Here is a 21,735-nt window from a genome sequence, read left to right on the forward strand (position 1 = left end):
AGTCTGACATCAGGGTTTAGTGCTGTACCTCGCACAAACTAAACCGTGAAGATGATACTGATCCAATCAGTGCCACGGCTACCATTCAGTCTATGCAGAGTTAAATTACACAGTTTTACTGACCATGGCCATATTTAACATACTGGTATATGTTAGTCACACAGAAATTAGAAGGGTTTGTTTTTTATTAAGTACAAGTTCATGATGGTTACTCATCGATCATATACCATTAAAAACACCTGCCTAATATGTCTCCCTTGTATCGCCGAAACAGCTTTGACCCATAAACACATGGCTTCAACCTCTGAAGGTGACCTGTAGTATCTAGTACCAAAATGTTTGCAACAGATCCTTTAAGTCCTTTAACTTGGAAAATGGAGCCTTCATCGATCAGACACACATCTATAAATCTTGGGCACACTTGACCCTGTCGCATCTTCACTGGTTGTCCAGAGTACATTTAATCATTTTTTAACAGTTACTAATAAACAACAATAGTATATCACCATAAGCACAGTTGGTTTAAAGAGACAATTCGATTAGAAATGGGTATATTATTAAATCAATATTCATATAAACTCCTTTACGACACCCGCTGTACATGAACAGCAGTTGATTGCACTTTAAAGTTGGTGCCCACTCCAGAGAGGAGCGACACCATAGCAGCCAAGTTTCTGATGGGGCTAATGTCTGCGATCGGCGATCCAATCAATTGTGACCACATTTGTTGGTGCTGATAGGCTGGAGCCTGCTGGAGGCTACCAGGCCTATCACAGGTATATTCTCATGGATGTCTGCAGGTGCCAGTACTCTATAAAAATATACCTAATTTCCCATACACTACTGTATTAAATCCCAGTAATATATGGGAGAAACTATGTAAAGATCGCATGTTCAGGTCCCCTAAGAGGGCTTAAAAAAGTTAAAAAAAATTTTTTAAATGTAAAAACATAAGAAAAACTATACAAACGTGGTATCACTGTAATTGTACTGATCCAAAGCATGAAGAGAACAGATCAATTTTATCACATAGGTAATTCCGTAAAAATTAAACCCAAAAAACTGTGTCAGAATTGTGTTTTTCCCCAATTGTACCCCATTTTAAATATTTTTCCGACTTCCCAGTACACTGTATACAATATTAAAAGTAGTGCAAAAAAACAAGCCTTCATATGGCTATGTGACTGGAAAAGTAAAAAAAAGTTATGGAAGACAGGGAGTAAAAAAACAAAAACAGAAAATCGCTTTGTCATGAAGGGGTTAAAGAATTTTTCGCTGTCTTTCTTTGGCAGTACTCTACTATTGAAAACTAAATACAAAATACTGTCCTTCTATAGCAGTCAGCACAGAGGGCTAAAAGTACCATAAAGATAGGGAACCATTTTTAGTTCACTGCTGCTGAGAGGGAAAGATGTTATCTGCTAGTAAAATAGTAGATTTAGTACAATTAACCGCCTCACGTCCGCCCATAGGATATAAACGTCCTATGGGTGGACGTCTATTTCTGACAGCACGTTTTAAAACGTCCTGTCAGAAATAGCAGCTGCACGCTAATCGTGCAGCTGCTGATCGGGTTGCCCGCTGTCAGTGACAGCAGGGCAACCCTAAGACAAGGCAGGGACAGTGCCCAGGTGTCCCTGCCTTCACGATCGCTGCAGACACAGCGCTCACCGAGCGCTGTGTCTGCAGAGCAGGAAGCGCTGTGCGCTTCCTGTTCCGGCCCGGCGGTCATGTGACCGCCGTGACCGGAGTGTGCAGGAGCTGTGTGAGGTCTCTCAGAGACCTCGATCAGCCCTGCTGTGAGGCTGTACAGCGCAGGATTGCTGCTGTACAGCCTCTATAGGGGTGCATTTGTCCTGTAACTGGGGCTACTATCTCAGCCCCAGTTACAGGAGAAATCAACTGTGAAAAAAAAAAGAAAAAGTGAAGAAAATGTCCCCCAGAGGTCTTGTATGACCTCATGGGGGACGAAAAGTGTAAAAAAAAATAAAAAAAATAAAGGGTTGAAAAAATAAAATAAAATAAAGTTTCACATGTAAAAAAAAAAAAAGTTCCCAAGTTAGGAATAATAAAAAAAAAATTAAAATAGAAAAAATAAAGTAAAATAGACATATTTAGTATTGCCGTGTCCGTAAAAACCAGCTCTATAAAAATATCACATGACCTAACCCCTCAGATGAACACCGTAAAAAATAAATAAAAAAAACGGTGTCAAAACAAGCAATTTTTGTCACCTTGCATCACAAAAGGTGCAACACCAAGTGATCAAAAACGCGTATGTCCCACAAAATGGTACCAATAAAACCGTCACCTCATCCCGCAAAAAATGAGCCCCTACATAAGAAAATCTCTCAAAAAATAAAAAAACTATAGCTCTTAGAACATGGAGACACTAAAACATAATTTTTTTGGTTTCAAAAATGCTATTATTGTGTTAAAGTGAAACAAATAAAAAAAAGTATACATATTAAGTATTGCCGCGTCCGTAAAAACCAGCTCTATAAAAATATCACATGACCTAACCCCTCGGGTGAACACCGTAAAAAAAAAAAAAAAAAAAACTGTGTCAAAACAAGCAATTTTTGTCACCTTGCATCACAAAAGGTGCAACACCAAGTGATCAAAAACGCGTATGTCCCACAAAATGGTACCAATAAAACCGTCACCTCATCCCGCAAAAAATGAGCCCCTACATAAGAAAATCTCTCAAAAAATAAAAAAACTATAGCTCTCAGAACATGGACACATTAAAACATAATTTTTTGGTTTCAAAAATGCTATTATTGTGTAAAACTTTAATAAATGAGAAAAAGTATACATATTAGGTATCGCCACGTCCGTAACAATCTGCTCTATAAAAATGTCACTTGACTGAACCCCTAAGGTGAACGCTGTAAAAATAAATAAATAGAAACTGTGCTAAAACAACCAATTTTTTGGTCACCTTGCCCCATAAAGTGTTATATTGAATGATCAAAAAATCATATGTACCCAAAAATAGTACTAATAAAACTGGCACCTTATCCCCTAGTTTCCAAAATGGGGTCACTTCTTGGGAGTTTCTACTGTAAGGGTGCATCAGGGGGCTTCAAATGGGACATGGCATCTAAAAACCATGTGGAGTTCCTTTCCTTCTGCGCCCTGCCGTGTGCCCATACAGCAGTTTACGACCACATGTGGGGTGTTTCTGTAAACCGCAGAATCTGGGTAATAAATATTGAGTTTTGTTTGGCTGTTAACCATCGATGTGTTAGAGAAAAAAATTGATTAAAATGGAAAATCTGCCAAAAAAGTGAAATTTAAAAATTTGATCTCCATTTTCCTTTAATTCTTGTGGAACGCCTAAAGGGTTAACAAAGTTTGTAAAATCGGTTTTGAATACCTTGAGGGGTGTAGTTTCTACAATGGGGTCATTTATGGGGGTATCCACTATGTAGGCCCCACAAAGTGACTTCAGACCTGAACTGGTCCTTATAAAGTGGGTTTTGGCAATTTTCTTAAAAATTTGAAGAATTGCTTCTAAACTTCTAAGCCTTCTAACGTCCTAAAAAAATAAAATGACATTTCCAAAATGATGCCAACATAAAGTAGACATATGGGGAATGTTAAATAATAAATATTTTATGAGGTATCACTTTCTGTTTTAAAAGCAGAGAAATTGAAATTTAGAAAATTGAGATTTCTTTAAATTTTTGGGTAAATTTGGGATTTTTTCATAAATAAAGGTGAAATATTTTGACTCAAATTTATGACTATCATGAAGTACAATGTGTCACGAGAAAACAATCTCTGAATGACTTGGATAAATAAAGGCGTTCCAAAGTTATTACCACATAAAGTGAGATATGTCCGTTTTGCAAAATTTGGCCTGGTCAGGAAGGGGGCAAAGGGCCCAGATGGGAAGTGGTTAAAGTGCGATGCTCTAATGGAGTCACTCATCCATTTCCGTATCTAGTTGCAGTGTATGTTCTGAATGAGAAAGTCAAGTGACCCAGTTTCTGTGCTAAAACTCCAAACAAAGGAGGATGTTAATAAGTGACAACAAAAAAAATTATATCCAGAAAACCATCCACCCGTGAATGAAATATTGACATATAGGTTGTTAATATGTGAGATGACAATATACAATATAAGAATTGGGGAATACTATCATAATTATCAGATACTGATGTACTGAAGAGAAAAGTTAAGCAAGGTAAAGCAGCACGGTAAACAAGAAAAATCCAAAATGCAGCTGGGCAAAGCTTTCAGATGTTGGACCCCAAACCTCAATCGACAGTTATTGAGGCTGCTATACTAAACACTGGCGTTTCATACACCAGTCTTAGTCAAAATTCAGCTGGAGGAAAACTCGACAGGCCTTGTAATAAATATGTCGCATCTTCTGCTGCCCATCCACCAGAAACTGAAATCTATTCCAACTGGAGTAGATTTCAGTTAAACTGTAATTTATGGCAGTCTTTTGGTCTAAATTATTGAAAATGTGTCGGGCCACAATGGCCCAACCATTCTATTAAGCTCCACCCCAATGGCAACAAATAAGTAAAAGAATTTTAGGAAATATACACAGGTAGCGATCTGCATGTTGAATCTTCACGTATTACGGTAATTAAACAGTGGCAAGGAAATGGCAGCGTTTTTACTGGATTGCTGTAGATAGGTGTAACATATACTGTCTGGGTGTTCCTAACTCTTTGTGACAAATCTATAGAGATGTTCCCTTGGTCCTCATCGCTGCAGTTATATAGTATCCAGGACAGTTTTGTGATGGATGAAGCAGTCATCTTTAGCACTTGGCTTTGTACTTAGTGAGCTGCTGTTCTTCATCATGTCTGTGCCGAGTTCTTTGATGCTAGATAGTTCCTTTGCACTTTCAGAGTTAGTTCTGGGGTTAAGCATTTACAGGAGATACCAGAGTAGGAACAGTCATAAATTACTGCTGACAGATGAAGCACCTAATGTGGTACATTTCTGAATGCTGTAAATGCAGCAGATGAGACGACATGATAGCGAACCAATGAATCGATATGCGGTATTGTATGTAGTATTCTCATGTCCTAAACATGTCACCACTAACGAAATGACATTCTTTTTTTCACAGCTGTCTCAAACCTGGATGCAGAGAGCAAGCTCAATGTCTATTACAAGACCTCCTGGCATCAGCAGAGGAACATTTTCTTACCTACCACTAGACCCCCCTGTGTGGAGGAGTTGCACCGCCATGCCAAGCAGAACCTGCGTGCTCTCCGGAGGGGTGAGCTATTCTAGTCATGATTTCAAGTTAGATCTAGTAAATAAAGTAAAAATGACAAGTTATTACTAAGTTCTAACAAAATGTTATCTGAAGATTTTTGTAAACACCCTGGCCCTGATTTTATCAAGACCAGCATCTGCTGCACTGGTCTTGATGGGCCCTGCGTCTACAGAGCAGGCATTTAGATTATGACAAGGCGCAAATCTAGCCTTAAATTAAATATCTCTGCTGGTAGTCCATGCACCAGTTTCTGGCATAAATGATGATAAATGTATTGGGTTTAAGGGCTCTACCCACACCCTACCCTCACCGCGGAAACTGGCCAGTGTGATGCAAAAATGCCAGCTGCAACTTTAAAAAGTTGCAAAGCCTGGTTTTGTGACTTTTTAACGTCTGGCGTGGTGATCAGCTGTTTGAGAAGGCAGCGGCGGGGGCGGCCTTCTTGCTGTTTCCCACAGGCCCAGTGACGTCACGACTAGTATTACTGGCCTGGGCGCAGCTAAGCCCCATTGAAGTGAACAGGGCTTAGCCACTTCCAGGTCAGTGATATTAGCTGTGACATCACTAGGTCTGCAGGAAACAGCTGATCGGCGGGGGTCCCGGGTGTCAGACCTCCACCGATCAGATGCTGAGGATAGAGGATAGATCATCAGTAAGAAAAAGCTGCCAACCCCTTTAAGTATTTACTTTCCAAGTATCCATGCTGCACTCACAGCCCTTTAAAGAGGATGTGTTAACTCTCCTGACATGTCTTTTTACTACATGATTGCATTCCCTATAAAGTAACAATTCGTGACCTTTTCTTAGAACTTTCCGTTGTCCCTGTTATACCGTCTAGAACTGTATTCATAAATTGGGCATTAACATTTTCCTTGTCGATAGGATGTGTTGCGAAGCAGTCTGACATTGTCCAATAGAATCAGGCCATGCAGGGACACCTCTTATTGACAAGGTAAATGGTAATGTCCTTTGGCAAGTTAGTAATACATTTCTAGGAGAAAAAAGAGGAAACACAAAATTCACAGAAAGAAAACATGCTTTAGAACGAATAGGTTTTCTGGGAGTACAATGCTGATGACCTTTTTTCAGGATAGGTCATCAATATCTGATCAATGGGTGGGGGGTGATCCAATTCCTGGCATCCCCACAATCAGTCGTTTGAAGAGGCTGCGGCCTCCTCACATCATGCATATCGCTGTACACTCTATAGCGGATGTGCTTGGTAGTGCAGCCCAGGTCCACTAACTTGAATAAGACTGAGCTGCATATAGACATGTGGCCAAGGAACGTGATGTCACTGCCCTAGGAAAAGGCCGGAGCATCTCTTCAAACAGCTGATTGGCCGGGGTGCCAGGAGTCGGACCCCAGCTGATCAGTTGCCGATGACCTATCCTGAGGAAAACCCCTTTAATTCTTGGGAGATATAAGTATTTACTAAAACATGCCAGGAGAGACATTTAGAAAAGCACTAATTTACATGAAGGTCAAAATAACATGCTTGCCTCGGAATGTACGTGTAGAGTTTTTTTTTATGTATTTTAAGGCTGTATTACACAGCCTGATGTGGCAGATGATTGTCAGGAACGAGGCGTTACCTCCCAGCAATCACCTGCTCGCTAGCGCAGGAGACCACTGCTATTACATGCAGCGATCTCCTCCACAGCACAGGGAGGAATGATCACTATGTCATCGTTCGTCCCCATGCTCTATAGTGGTTATTAGACAGCACGATCTTCCACCTGCAAACGGTAATTTTTAACATGTCAAAAGATTTGGATTTCCCTATGAACGAGTGTTCATTGGGCAATTGGCGGCAGTATTACACTGCCAGATGATCGCTTAGCAATCATCTGCAAGAAAATCATCAGGTGTAATACAGGCTTAGCTCACTTATATAGTGCTGCCATATTCTGTAGTACTTTGCAGACATTATTATCACTTGTTGTCCCCAATGGAGCTCACAATCTAAGTCCCCTATCAGTGTTTTTACAGCAGGCATGCTCAACCTGCAGCCCTCCAACTGTTACAAAACTACAACTCCCAGCATGCCCGAACAGCCTACAGCTATCAGCCTATAGCAGAGCATTGTGGGAGTTGTAGTTTTACAACAGCTGGAGGGCCGCAGGTTGAGCATGCCTGCTTTAGAGTAGATGATTACCATTCAGCGCTTGATTCTGAAGGTTTGATTTCCTTTGACAGTGTTGCTGTCAGTTATTGTAGGATCCACCGTCTCCTCTGGCCTGGAGGAGTAATTATATCATAAAAATGAAGCCTCCCTGCCTGCGTTTTATAGCTGCAGTAAAAGCTTTATGTAGCAGAGGCATTTTCCTTCTCTCTATGAGGTCCTGTAGAAGATGTACTGTCCTTCTGACACGGTAAAGTTCACATCAGTCTGTCTATTCTCCGGTCTACCATAAAGTCATACATCTAAGCTAGAAGGGAACAAGGAACTGTAAGAAGGCTTCACGTTGAGAAATTGGGGGTCAATGATTTAACTAAGGTTAAATTGCTATTAAACTCACATATTTAATAAAAAGGGAACATTCAGTACTCAGAGAGATGTAGGATAATATGAGAACATCCAGCACAATCTCTGTTCTATCCACAAGGGGAAATGCATTTCTACACAACACATTGAGAGGCATTTACTAGTGTCTCTATGCCACAATAGTGCAGTGAAAAAGTGTCAAATGATAGCGCATGTCATATACAGTTGCAAGAAAAAGTATGTGAACCCTTTGGAAGGATAGGGATTTCTGCACAAATTGGTCATAAAATGTGATCTGATCTTCATCTAAGTCACAATAATAGACAATCACAGTCTGCTTAAACTAATAACACACAAAGAATTAAATGTTACCATGTTTTTACTGAACACACCATGTAAACATTCACAGTGCAGGTGGAAAAAGTATGTGAACCCCTAGACTAATGACATCTCCAAGAGCTAATTGGAGTGAGGTGTCAGCCAACTGGAGTCCAATCAATGAGATGAGATTGGAGGTGTTGGTTACAGCAGCCCTGCTCTATAAAAAACACACACCAGTTCTGGGTTTGCTTTTCACAAGAAGCATTGCCTGATGTGAATGATGCCTCGCACAAAAGAGCTCTCAGAAGACCTACGATTAAGAATTGTTGACTTGCATAAAGCTGGAAAGGTTTATAAAAGTATCTCCAAAAGCCTTGCTGTTCATCAGTCCACGGTAAGACAAATTGTCTATAAATGGAGAAAGTTCAGCACTGTTGCTACTCTACCTAGGAGTCGCCGTCCTGTAAAGATGACTGCAAGAGCACAACGCAGACTGCTCAATGAGGTGAAGAAAAATCCTAAAATGTCAGCTAAAGACTTACAAAAGTCTCTGGCATATTCTAACATCCATGTTAGCGAATCTACGATACGTAAAACACTAAACAAGAATGGATTTCATGGGAGGATACCACAGAGGAAGCCACTGCTGTCCAAAAAAAAACACTGCTGCACGTTTACAGTTTGCACAAGAGCACCTGGATGTTCCACAGCAGTACTGGCAAAATATTATGTGGACAGATGAAACCAAAGTTGAGTTGTTTGGAAGAAACACACAACACTATGTGTGGAGAAAAAGAAGCACAGCACACCACCATCAAAACCTCATCCCAACTGTGAAGTATGGTGGTGGGGGCATCATGGTTTGGGTCTGCTTTACTGCGTCAGGGCCTGGACGGATTGCTATCATCGAAGGAAAAATGAATTCCCAAGTTTATCAAGACATTTTTCAGAAGAACTTTAAGCCATCTGTCCACCAGCTGAAGCTCAACAGAAGATGGGTGTTGCAACAGGACAACGACCCAAAGCACAGAAGTAAATCAACAACAGAATGGCTTAAACAGAAGAAAATACGCCTTCTGGAGTGGCCCAGTCAGAGTCCTGACCTCAACCCGATTGAGATGCTGTGGCATGACCTCAAGAAAGCGATTCACACCAGACATCCCAAGAATATTGCTGAACTGAAACAGTTCTGTAAAGAGGAATGGTCAAGAATTACTCCTGACCGTTGTGCACGTCTGATCTGCAACTACAGGAAACGTTTGGTTGAAGTTATTGCTGCCAAAGGAGGTTCAACCAGTTATTAAATCCAAGGGTTCACATACTTTTTCCACCTACACTGTGAATGTTTACATGGTGTGTTCAATAAAAACATGGTAACATTTAATTCTTTGTGTGTTATTAGTTTAAGCAGACTGTGATTGTCTATTGTTGTGACTTACATGAAGATCAGATCACATTTTATGATCAATTTGTGCAGAAATCCATATCATTCCAAAGGGTTCACATACTTTTTCTTGCAACTGTATGCTTAATAAATTGCAATATTTTTTTTTGGCTTCTTGCTACTTTTCTGAAGTGTGAAAAGGGTGGGGCTTTGTGGGAGGGGCTTAGTACAGTCTACCGGATTTATGATAACTTACAAAAGAAACTGACGTAAGTTATAGCTAAAGTATATGTCAGACTTCATTTTCTGGCGCATGGACTGCCAGAGGTGTGCCTAATTTATTAAGAGGAAATTAGGCGAATCATGTAGATTGTAAGCCCTCACGGGCAGGGCCCTCTCTCCTTCTGTACCAGTTTGTAACTCGTCTTGTTTATGATTAGTGCAATTGTCTGTATTATGTATGTATACCTCTGCTCATATGTACAGCGCTATGGGATGAATGGCGCTTTAATAATAAATAATAATTAAAAAAAATAATCTCACTCCGGCGAATGGGCTTCAAGACTGGTGTATGGGAATGCTAGTCTTGATAAAATGCCCCTCATTATTTTCCTATTGTTTCCATTGCCTATACATTCCTGAGCTAGGTGGATTACTTTTAAACTATAGATTGTGTGGATTTCAGAATGTACTTTTTTTTTACAATCTTGGAAAAGCTGTACTGAAAATTCAGGCCCCCCCCCCCCCCCCCCCCCATGTCAAATCACTACTGTAATTCAACTGAAGTTTCCTTTCTTAGGCCATAACTGTTGGAAGAAAGCTCACTTGTCTGGCAGGTGTCACCCCTGACCCCCTCATAAGCACGCCTGCTCAATTCTGCAGAGCAAGAATGTCATCTGTAGGAAGAGGTCATGCAGAGGTATCTGCCAAGGATAGGTCCACCATTCCCTATGAAAGGAAGCCATAGGAAGCCACTTCTAAAAGGTGGCTCTAGGGAGACGGTTCTCTTTCCCTCTTTCTTCCCAAACAGCTGATCAACGGGGTCCCAAGTGTCAGACCCCCACAGATCCGATATTGATGCTAGGTTATCAGCAAAATCTCTCGGAAAACCCCTTTTAACTGTCTATTCATTTTGCTCTCAAAGAGATAAGCTGTTGCCAAAGGATTCTCCTCCTTATCTCCGCCACATCAGCTGTTGGGAGAGAGTTGGTAGCCCCCCATACATTAGATGGCCAACATACTGCACTACTTATAATGTGTATGGCCAGCTTTAGCCTGCATGCTGTCTGATTGTGCATGCCATGCAATACACATACAGTATACCCCTTATTTCTGTACAGGACAGCAGAATATCAAACACTAGAAGCACCACCAGAGCAGTAAAACAATGGGCTGGTGGTGGTGGGCAAATAAACTACAACGCCTGGCTCCAGCAAGGAGCCATCTGCTAATTCTATATACCCCTGCAGACAGCGGCGAGTGTCCTGGTGTCCTCTCAAGTCAGTTTCATAGTCATACAAAACAAAAGTGCAGGCATTTTTGAAGCAACCATTGGCCTGAAACATTTTGCAAGCAACTAATTTTGATGAACACTTTAAAATCATTCATAAAATCCTCATCTACATAAAAAGTAACAGAATCTACAGAAAATATTTAGCCTCCATCGCGTATATATGGCCTCCATTGGTTGGTATGTTTATAGCTAAATGGACAAGAATAACGTTTTCATTACGGAATGCATTATGGCACTCTACATAGTCTACAGTATATACTTCCTTAACATTTTCTTATACAGACAGTTGGGTTTTTCAAATATTTTATATACACGTATGGATGCAAAAAAACATAGTTATTGATCATTTCCGCATTCATCCTTAGACTTGACATACTTCATATACTAACTATAGCTGGTTTGCCAAGCAACTAAAAGGCATGGCTGCCATCTTGTGGAAAACAGGAGCAATGACATGCAAAAGTTATAACGCTGTCATTCTCTAGCAGACTTGTGTCATATCTCAGTTTGTAGAATCTGTGTTATCCGTATTAGTTTCAGTTTTACAGTGATTTTATTTCTTAAAAATGCATTTTTTTAAGATTTCTCATTCTAACTGATATTTCCTTTTTTCTCCTAAACAGAGCAGCGGGCTCGAGCAGATAGAGAACGAAGGTTCACGGGCTCTGTTTTTACAGCACCTCCATTTCCTTCATACCCAGCAGCTCATACTATAAAGAGACGTGAAGTAAAGGAACGACAACTTGCACCAGTAAGATGTTGTCTAGTCATTTATGCTCAGTGGTAAAATATATTTGTAAGCCTGTTTCAAGCACGAAACAAGAAAGCGTCTGCCCTGTCTGGGTCACTGGTCTGTCTGGACATAATAGCAATCTCATTTTTCGGGTCATCCGAGACTTTACAATTGAGTGACAAGGGCGGAAGTGTAATACCAGGCACAGCCACTACAACATGTATGTAGCTGTGACTGCTAGTCATCTGATTAGTGGCAGGGGTCAGACCCCATTGATGGCCTTTCCTAATGGACATGAATTTTCAAGTTCCGGATAATCCCTTTAAATTATGGGGGTCATTTATGAAATCAGATATGTCAGTTCTGTGGCATACAAAAGTCGCAATTCGTGGCAACTGCAGCATTTTCATGGCAACTGCGAATTTCTGGCGATATTTCATAATCCTCGCCACTTTTCACAGTGGTCTATGTTTAAGGGCTAAAAGTGAGATTAGACCTGGAATATGGCTCATTTACTATGTGTGACTTTTGTAAAAGTCACCAAAAAGTCACAACCCACACCAGGCAGCCCTCTGGTCTACTGTTACACCTAAATTTATAAACCACATTACACTCACTCCACATAAATTATTAAACTGCAAAGCCAGACTTAAAACTGACATAGAAACATTCCTAAATGATAAATGACCCCCTATATGTTTAAAGGCACGCGCCAGATAAACCGGATGCCCTGTTTTATGCCTTGTTCAGGGCCAACGCACGACACAGGGATACAAAACTGATACATTGAGGGACACTTAGCAATGTGTTTATGCCACTATTGTGCAGATAAAAAGTCTCAAAAAGCTTTTTGAGCTTCTTGACACTTTTCTTAGTAAGAAATGGGGCAGGTCTTAGTGGGAGGGGGTGGGGAGACAATCACGGTCTGCCGGATTTACTATAACTAATGACAGAAACTAACAGAAGTTATAGCTCAAGTCTTGAGTTTCTGGCAGAGGTGCAACTCATTTTGTGAGAGGTATCTACTTCTTAGTAAGTTAGGTGCATCTTACTTAAGCTCACAGGGGATCAAGACTGGAATATGGGAGTGCCAGTCTTGATAAATCTCCTCACTGTGTTATGCCCTGTGCAACACAATAGGCGACGTTTACTAAAGTGTTTACACCATCATTGTGACGTAAAAAAAAGTCCCATATTATGGCGCATGCTAGAATTGCACAATAATTTGCGCCTTTTCACTTGTCTCATCACTTTTTAAAAGAGGCAAGGAAGTGGGTAGGCTTAGCGACAGAGGGCATGCTGTCCGGCAGTCTGCCAGCTTTACTGGCGAAACTGGTGTAAATTCAAATAAGTTCAAATCTATTCAAATAAATTCAAATAAGTTCAAATCTATACCTGGAAATGTGCCAATTTATTAAGAGGCCTGTGCCTCCTGATACATTTGCTGAATTCTGGGCCAACAGACTTTATCCTAAGACTTGTTACACCAGTATAAGTATATCTCCCACTATGTATCAGTTTTGTATGGAGATAATACAGTTAAAAAGAAAAACTCAGTTTATTCTTTGGCCTAAAATAATCTTTGTTCAGGATGATAAACAATGTGGTTTCAATTAAAAGAACAGGTTTACATTTTTGGTGCTTAAGGCTGTTGGTGGTCCAGAAATGGGGATAAAGGGAAATTAGGGATATAGGATATTACTTTGCCTTATGAACTCAGCACTGATGACCCTGCACTTATAAAAAGTGAACTGCATAAACTGCAATCCTTTCATATATTGCTGCTAGAAAATGACAATCCTTACAAGTATGAACAATCTAATAATACAGTAGGGAAGCCACAGGGGAACCAAATGTGCAAAGGCTTCCTTATGAATGAGTCAGTAGAAATTGACGGATTAGCTGGTGTGCCTGATCGTATTAGAAATTGGCTACATATCTCTCTGGTGGGTTGTCCCATTAGGGCAACCACTTTTCTAAATGCAGTCCCTCTGGCAGGGGACCAGTGTTTGTGTGCCATTGGGTTCCCTTTTCATAGTGCTTTATATAGCATTTCATGGGCTAATTTCTATGAGTGCTTCTGGGATGCCTTTCTTTATACAAGATTTCTTACTTCACCCAGTAGACACCATTAACAAATTCTACCTTAATTACTTGAATACTGTTAGTATGCCAACTACATATTAGACACATTTCACTATAACCTACAGTAAGCATGATTGACTAAATATGCTAAAGTATCCACTGAAGATTTAGGATAAACCTTCCTACAATTATTTTCATATCATTTGATTTATGATCACCTTTTTTTTGCTTTTGTTCATTTTATGCATGCTTTTTACTTTTACATTGTAAGAATATTTTGAGACATGCTTTACCATATTTTTTTTACCATCTGTGCATGCTTTTAATGTTTCCCACATTTTATGTTCTTAGTTTAACAGAACCCGTCCGCCCTCCCCCACTGAATGTTGCCATTTGACCCCATGGAGTAGAAAGGTATTGGAAAGATAAAGTGTCCTTCTGTCCAAGTTCTACTGGCTTCACTCTATCCCTCTTTTTATTACCTCTATCTCCTTCTGTAACTACTTACACTACCTTACTAATTCTTTTTCAAACAATATGAAAATGAAGCTCTGAAATAATTCTCTACTCAAGACTTGGAATGTTACCCATTATCCAATGTGACCCTTGTGCTTGACCATGTGGTTTATTTTACCACATAATCCACAGAAGCATTTATTTGAAGCTTACAACGTGCTTTATGGACCTCCCCAAACAAATCTTACCAAAGTTAAATAATGGGAGATATAGTTTATTCTAAATATATAGTGTAAAAAAATAAAAATGCTTTCTTCATTGTGTAATCTGTGGTTAATTCAGTCAACCATGGCCATGGCCAAGTATAACAGATATCGGTGGACAGGATAGGTTCCAAGTGTCAGTATCTGTGAACTGCTACATATGAGACCCTTTTCTGAATATAATCTTCTTCTGTATGGTCAGTCAAGTGCACAATTGTTTCTGATATTCGATACACATATGACATTAGTGGAGGCTTCTCAGTCATTACGAGTTGTCTGCTTATAGCTACAATGGGATACAGCTAGGGATGTTAGACGTCAGATCACATCACAGGCGTTGTCCAATGGTCTTTTGTAATTTAGGGAAAGAACCAACAACGAATTCCAGCCTTTTCCCTCTATTGTGCAGCAAACTTTTCCCCATGTTACCTAGGTAACAAAGTCTTTTGTACTTGTAGTTTGTATGAGCTATTCATGTCTACTGGGAGTGGACACAAAAGCTGCATTTGGAGGAGGAAAAAGATGTAGGTCTTCCAGAAAAGTTAGCTTAAAATCACTCTTTATGAGCTGTTTAGTGGAAATTTTGTAGAGGTAAGTGTCACTATGGACTATTCTACTATCCCTTTGTGTGTGCCATTTCTTTAGCCATGATTACCGGCGAACTACAGAGAGAAGATAAAATAATAGTTACAAGAAAAAAATCGTTATGTAATGCAGATAAACAATGGAGAGTAGATGCAAATGAAAAATCAAGACAAGCTGCCGAGTTTACTGTAAATTATATGAAAATGGGACTTAAATACTATAAAAGGAACTCAACTTGCCCCCTTTACCTCCAGCAAGAGAAAAGTACTCTGATTTTGCTTGCTTAACATCTTCGCTTCTATCTTGTGTTTCCATGTTTCTATTCACTATTATATGTATTTATATTGTTATATTGCCTGCAGTATTCTTTGCATATATCATTTTATTTTTATTTCAGCTTACTATATACAACTCCAATTCGAAAAAAAAGTTGGGGTGCTATCGCCAATCAGCTGTTTGAGAAGGCACCGGTACTCCTGTGAGCGCCACAACCTTCTCCGCGGTATGAAGTGAATGGGGCTGAGCGCGATATTAAGCACAGCCACTGTACAATGTATGGCGCTGTGCTTTGTAAACTACAGGAGCGCTGTTGCCTCCTCAAACAGCTGATTGGCGTGGGTCCGGGGTGTCGGACGCCCACAATCAAAATCCCAGAAATCCCCTTTAACTCATTTAAAACTTGATATCTGCAACACATCTCCATGAGTTGGGACAGGGCCATGTCTACCATTGTGTAGCATCCCCTCTTTTAATAACAGTTTGTAAATTTTAAGGAATTGAGGGAGGCCAGTTGCTGGAATTTTGGGAGAGGAATGTTGTCCCATTCATGTCTGATGTAGTATTCTAGCTGCTCAACAGTCCCGGATCTTCTTTGCTGGATTGCAGGCAGGCCAGGTCAGCACCTGGACTCTACTTCTGCAAAGCAATGCTATTGTGATGGATGGAATATGTGGTTTAGCCTTGTCTTGCTGAAATATGTTGTTCTAAAACCTCTATACGATGTTCAGCAGCCTTTTCAGATGCAGCCCCATACCATCAGAGATGCAGGCTTTTAAATTGTGCACTGTTAGCAAGCTGGATGATCCCTCTCTGCAGAACATGGTGTCTTTGGTTTCCAAAAAGAATTTTACATTTTGATTCAGCTCACCAACAAAAAGTTTTTCATTTGGTCTCAGTCTATTTTAAATGATCCTTGGCCCAGAGAAGACAGCTCGGTTTCTGGATTGTTTTGACTGTGCTCAAGTGTTCCTGAGTCCATACAGTGATTTCCAGTACAGAATCATGCTTGTTATTAATGCAGTGCTGTCTGAGGGCCCATAGATTACGAGCATCCAATATTGACCATCGGCCTTGTCCCTTGCACACATGGATTTTTCCAGATCCTGTGAATCTTTCACAATTTTACATAGAGAAATATTTTTCTGAAATTGTGCCTCAATTTTTAGACACCGTTTTTCACAGATTGGTGAACCTCTGCCCATCTTTGCTTCTGAGAGACTCTGCCTCTCTAACATGTTCTTTTTATACCCAGTCATGTGACTTAGTAGCAAATTGCTCCTCCAGCTGTTTTTGTTTATTAGCACTAGTTATCTTTCCAGCCTTTTGTTGCCTTTGTACCACCTTTTTATCAGATGTGTTGCTTTCATCAAGTTCTAAGTGAGTCAACTTTTTCCATGAAATGGTAATGGGACAACCCCTTTAATATCGCTACTACTAAATATATGATTAAATAAAAAAAACACTGCCTTTCAAAACTAAGGAAAGATGTAGGGTGGGAAGCATTTCTGTTGCTTCACTAGTCTACATCTCTAATGCAAGCTTTAGTATTGAAGCATCAATGATAGGGAGTGAAGTTGTCATAGAACATGATTTGGTCCTACACTTTCCACTTACGACCGCAGCAACTGAGGAAAGTGTGAATGGAGGAAGTTGGAAAATAAAACTATTACTGGGAAAAAAACACAGCTTCATTGACTCACTAAAAAGTGATTTTACATTAAATATATTGCCAATATCTATTATCTTTTCCCCATTATAAATGTATTTGTTTTACAGGCCCATCCACCTCAGGAGGAAGATGATATGGTTTTAGGCCAGAGGCCAAAAAATCCAATCCCTAATGTCCCATCTACACTGGATAAACAGACTAACTGGAACAAAGACTTACCTCTCCCTACACCTGAGGAGAAGATGAAACAGGAGTCCCAAGTCATCACTTCTTGCATTATCCCCATCAATGTTTCCGGTAGAGTCCAAATATTTTAAAGTTCCGTTTTAGACATTTTGTTATGTACAGTACCCCATTAGGTCACGTGCAGCTTATAGAAGGGGATTTAATTTGAGTGTTTTTGGAGTCAGTTTTAAGTCTATCTTTGGTTTGTGTTGCTGCACCGAATTTATGAACACCAAAAGACGTTACATTGGGGCGAAAATAGTTCAACCCGGAAAAGCGCCCCTCAATTATTACACCAAAAAGGGCAAATCCGAGTAGAAAGCAATAAAATCTGTCTTTATTAATACATAACAAAAAAATTCACAGTATTAAAATGGTTGGTGGTACAAGCATAAACAAGGCTAACAATGCCCTATCAGGAGGTATAGACTAATGGTGAAATACAAACACATAGCTGGACGATTAGTAAGCCAAGGTATACAACACACTAAATGATATAATGTTGAGACCTAAATAAAGTGCAAGTGCATGAACACAACTCACATGTACATACTAAGGCAGCCCTAGCAATAAATATACAAATGTGTTACCATACCAAAAAGCCGTCTCCTCCTGCATCCCAACGCGCGTTTCGCTAATGCTTCATCAGGGGGTAAGTGCTAAGTCTCAATGTCCCTGCCCACATATACATACACACCCACATCAAGACCCATCTAGCAAACCTGGGAATACTTCTTCACTACGCTCGCCATGCTGCCAATTAGGACCGGAAGTGACGTGTCTGCGCTCCAACCTGGAACGCATGTAACGTCACATGGCGGGATGTAGTAACACCGCATACTAGACACTCCCACACTCATCATGACGTATGGTTCCGATGCGATGCGCCCCACAGGTCACATGATGCAACCCATGGTGGAAGGCACAGCCACCTGAATCGATACACGGACACATAACAGTATTGGTGAGCAGACTACCCTATCAAAGCACCCCTTATTATATCCGGACCATTCATAATATAATTACTATAACCCCTAAATAACCAATCCAAAGACATAATGTGAATAATACTGTGCCAGTCAAGAAAAAGAATGTGAAAAACAGTGCACAGGTGAATAGTGACACACGTGAAAAACACCCACAACGTGAGTGTCAAAAAGGGAAGAGTGTATAAAATGTGGACAAAAAAAAAAAATATATATATATATATGTGTAAACATAACTATATACATTTAATATCACCTAAAAATAAGAAAAGCTCAAATACAGTGCTATAATGATATATGAACATGATTCCAAAACCCCAAATGTATAGCAGTGAGGATTATTCAATAAAGATCAAACTATGTGTATGTTAACATGATTATACGAGTGAAGTAATGTGCGTTTGATGTCATCTAAATACATAAAGAGCCTCATATATTAGTACTGTAATAATACATGATCCTAACCCCAAAATCCCAACTATATAACCATATTGATTTTTCAATAAAGTGATCTACTATTCTGATCGAATAAAGTCCTATGGCGCATTGTGTCGCAAATAGGATTTTTTTATGTTGTATTGTGTCGCATCTTCCCTTCACTACTTTCTAAAGCAACAATACAGATTTAGACACATTTAGAAATCGAAATGCATGCTGGTCATGAATTTGGCACAAACAAAATATGGCACAAAATAAACCTTTATATATCTGCCCCACAGTGTTTTTTATGCTATTCAGTGTAATGTAATGTATGTGGGGTTGGTGGTGTTTGCTGCCAACCTTTCTAGATCATTAAACATAACAAGAGTAGTCATTGAACTAATACATAATAGAAAGTTAGATTATTGAAGCTAGCTAGCTTTAATAATAGAAAGTTAGCTTGCAGTTTGAAAAAGGCTCAGGCTTGAGCCGAAACTAGTCACTGATGATGCTATTACGCTTTGAATAAAAGCCTCTTCATATCGTCAAGAAAGACTTCGCTATACACTAATGGGACGCCTTTCCTGGACGCGTGCACAGCGTACAAACCGCAGCGGCGACCCATCTTCTTCGATACCTATCCTGAGGGTAGGTCATCAGTCTAAAAATCTCGGAAAACCCCTTTAACTTTATTAACATCAACACTGGTGCATTCTTCTTGGGCATCGCTGGGGTTCTGACTCCTAGACCACACGTTTCATTGATATGTCAAATAAGCCTATTGTCTGAATACATCTTGAAATACTAAAGGTGTCTCCCGGGTTTGGAATGGCCTATCCTTAGGATCTATTTTACATCGCTAGGGCTCTGACTCGTGCCACCGTCACTGATCAGCTGTTTGAAGGGGCCACAGAATTTGCGCGAGCACTGCATTGTTCACCGTGATCCATCTACCCACACTCAAAGCGCAATATTCGGCTATCTCCGGAACTCCCAAAGAAATGAATAGAGCGGCCACGCGCATGCCTGACCGGCTGCTCTGTTAATTTCAGGGGGGTACAGGACCCCTATTCTTGTGATCGGTGGGGGTCCCAGTGGTAGGACCCCCACTGATCTAATAGTTATCCCCATCCTATACATAGGGAATAACTTCAACCAACTAGAATACCCCTTTAAGGATAGGCCATCAATATCCTGAACCTAGAAAAACCTCATTATGGTAGCATCCAAGAAAACATTGGGCATTTTATGTTACTTGATTAATAGGTGTTCTCCAGCTATAGAGGTTGAACATTCTAGTAATGTAATGCTTGATCAATGAAGAATTAATAAGCATTTTTGTTTGGTTGCAGGTGTTGGCTTTGACAGAGAAGCAAGCATACGTTGCTCACTAGTTCATTCACAATCAGTTCTGCAACGTAGACGGAAATTGAGGAGAAGAAAAACCATATCAGGAATTCCAAGGAGGGTTCAACAAGAAATAGGTTTGAATCTGAATTGAACACATTGACACAAATAACAGCTAGAGAAAGTCATATTATAATCTAGATGTCAGCATGAACTGAGCTGACTATAGACTAGGCGATCATACAACAAGTATTAAATTTTTCTTTTGGATTTTTCTATGGAAAATCATTAGTATCATGAAAAAAGTGGTCCTGGTTTTGTGGTCCCACTTGTATTTTTCTCACAAGGTTGTTAAAGGGGTTATCCAGGAATGGATAATGATGACCTATCCTCAGGAAAGGTCACCATTATCACATCATTGGAGGTCTGAGTCCTGGAACTCCAGCCAATCATCTGTTTCAGTGAGCCACCAGGCTCACCGGAGCTCTGGTGAGGACAGCTTGCTCCCGACTGCTCTCCAAGCACAGCACGGAACATTGTATAATGGCTGTGCTTCCCATTGCATCTCAGCCCCATTCATCTCAATGGGGCTGAGCTGCAACTAGGCCTTGTGACCGATGTATGGTGATGTCACATGGCCTAGGAAGAGGCTGTGGTGCTCATAAAGCACCTGCCTCTTTTAACAGCTGATATCAGATCAGTGGGCGTCCCACACCCGGCCAATCTGATATTGATTACCTATCCTGAGGATAAATCATCAATATTAATTGCCGGATAACCCCTTTAACAAAAAAGTACTGTTGAAGAAGAAATAGAAACCATTCCAACCAATGGATTAAATTTTGAGTGGTTGAAACTGATTATATGTAGTACCACAAACATAAAAATTATCATTAACAATCGTGAAATTGTTTGGATTGTTAATAATTGGTACATCTATGGCCATCATATCAAGCTCATCTTATTTTGAGCTACCTAAGTAAAGACGTCAGGGGAGACAAGGATTGAGTAGTTGAATTTCAATTGTCCAATCCTATTGTTTAAGGCTGGCAGCAGCTTTCTTACATCTCCCCATTTAGGAGACACGCACACTCAGTCGAGCTAAGTGGGCATGTTTATGGGAAGGTCGGAAGAGATAGCTGTAAGTTAAACAAGCGTTTCACCAAGAACTTTCTAATGTGTATGGCCACCTTAATCATACTGAGTAAATAAACACAGAATAACACATGTAATATACCTCCTTATACTTATTCCTGTTCCAAGACTGGTTGCTCATAGAAAGAGTGATGCCATATGTTTTGCATGCAATACAGAAATGATCTAATGGGCAATGGGTTAAATTAAGTGGCATCATATCAGTTGATGAAAGTAAGATGTAATTTGAGCATCAAAATACCATCTTCTATAATGGATATTAAAGAGAGAAACATTAAACTTTTTAAAAATTCGTTAATTCAGGGATATACTGTACTTTGTATTTTCAGACACATTTGAACTATTTTCAAAATGCTTTTTTATTAAGAACATGACTTTGATTTTATAATGTTTTTATGTTAAAGGGGTTGTCTGGTACCAGGATGTCAATATCAGATCTATGGGGGTTTGAATATTGACACCAACACCGATCATCTGTTTAAAGGGGTCACAGCAGTCATGGGATCACTGTGGCTTTTCAACGTCTACATGCTACATGATAGGTGATGAATGTTCATAGGCCAACCCCTTTA

At 39.9% G+C, this 21,735-nt stretch overlaps 1 protein-coding gene across 1 annotated transcript in view; it reads left to right on the forward strand.

Annotated features, from left to right (window-relative positions):
• NHS (NHS actin remodeling regulator) overlaps nucleotides 1-21,735 on the forward strand; it is a 199,631-nt gene that overhangs the window by 169,279 nt on the left and 8,617 nt on the right. Inside the window, exons 2-6 of the mRNA XM_040424744.1 lie at nucleotides 5,102-5,254; nucleotides 11,584-11,711; nucleotides 14,130-14,192; nucleotides 17,138-17,327; nucleotides 20,014-20,145. Coding sequence (XP_040280678.1) covers nucleotides 5,102-5,254; nucleotides 11,584-11,711; nucleotides 14,130-14,192; nucleotides 17,138-17,327; nucleotides 20,014-20,145 — 666 coding nt within the window. The remainder of the gene's footprint in view (nucleotides 1-5,101; nucleotides 5,255-11,583; nucleotides 11,712-14,129; nucleotides 14,193-17,137; nucleotides 17,328-20,013; nucleotides 20,146-21,735) is intronic.

This window comes from Bufo bufo, chromosome 3, assembly GCF_905171765.1.
Source record: "Bufo bufo chromosome 3, aBufBuf1.1, whole genome shotgun sequence".
Classification (NCBI taxonomy): Eukaryota; Metazoa; Chordata; class Amphibia; order Anura; family Bufonidae; genus Bufo; species Bufo bufo.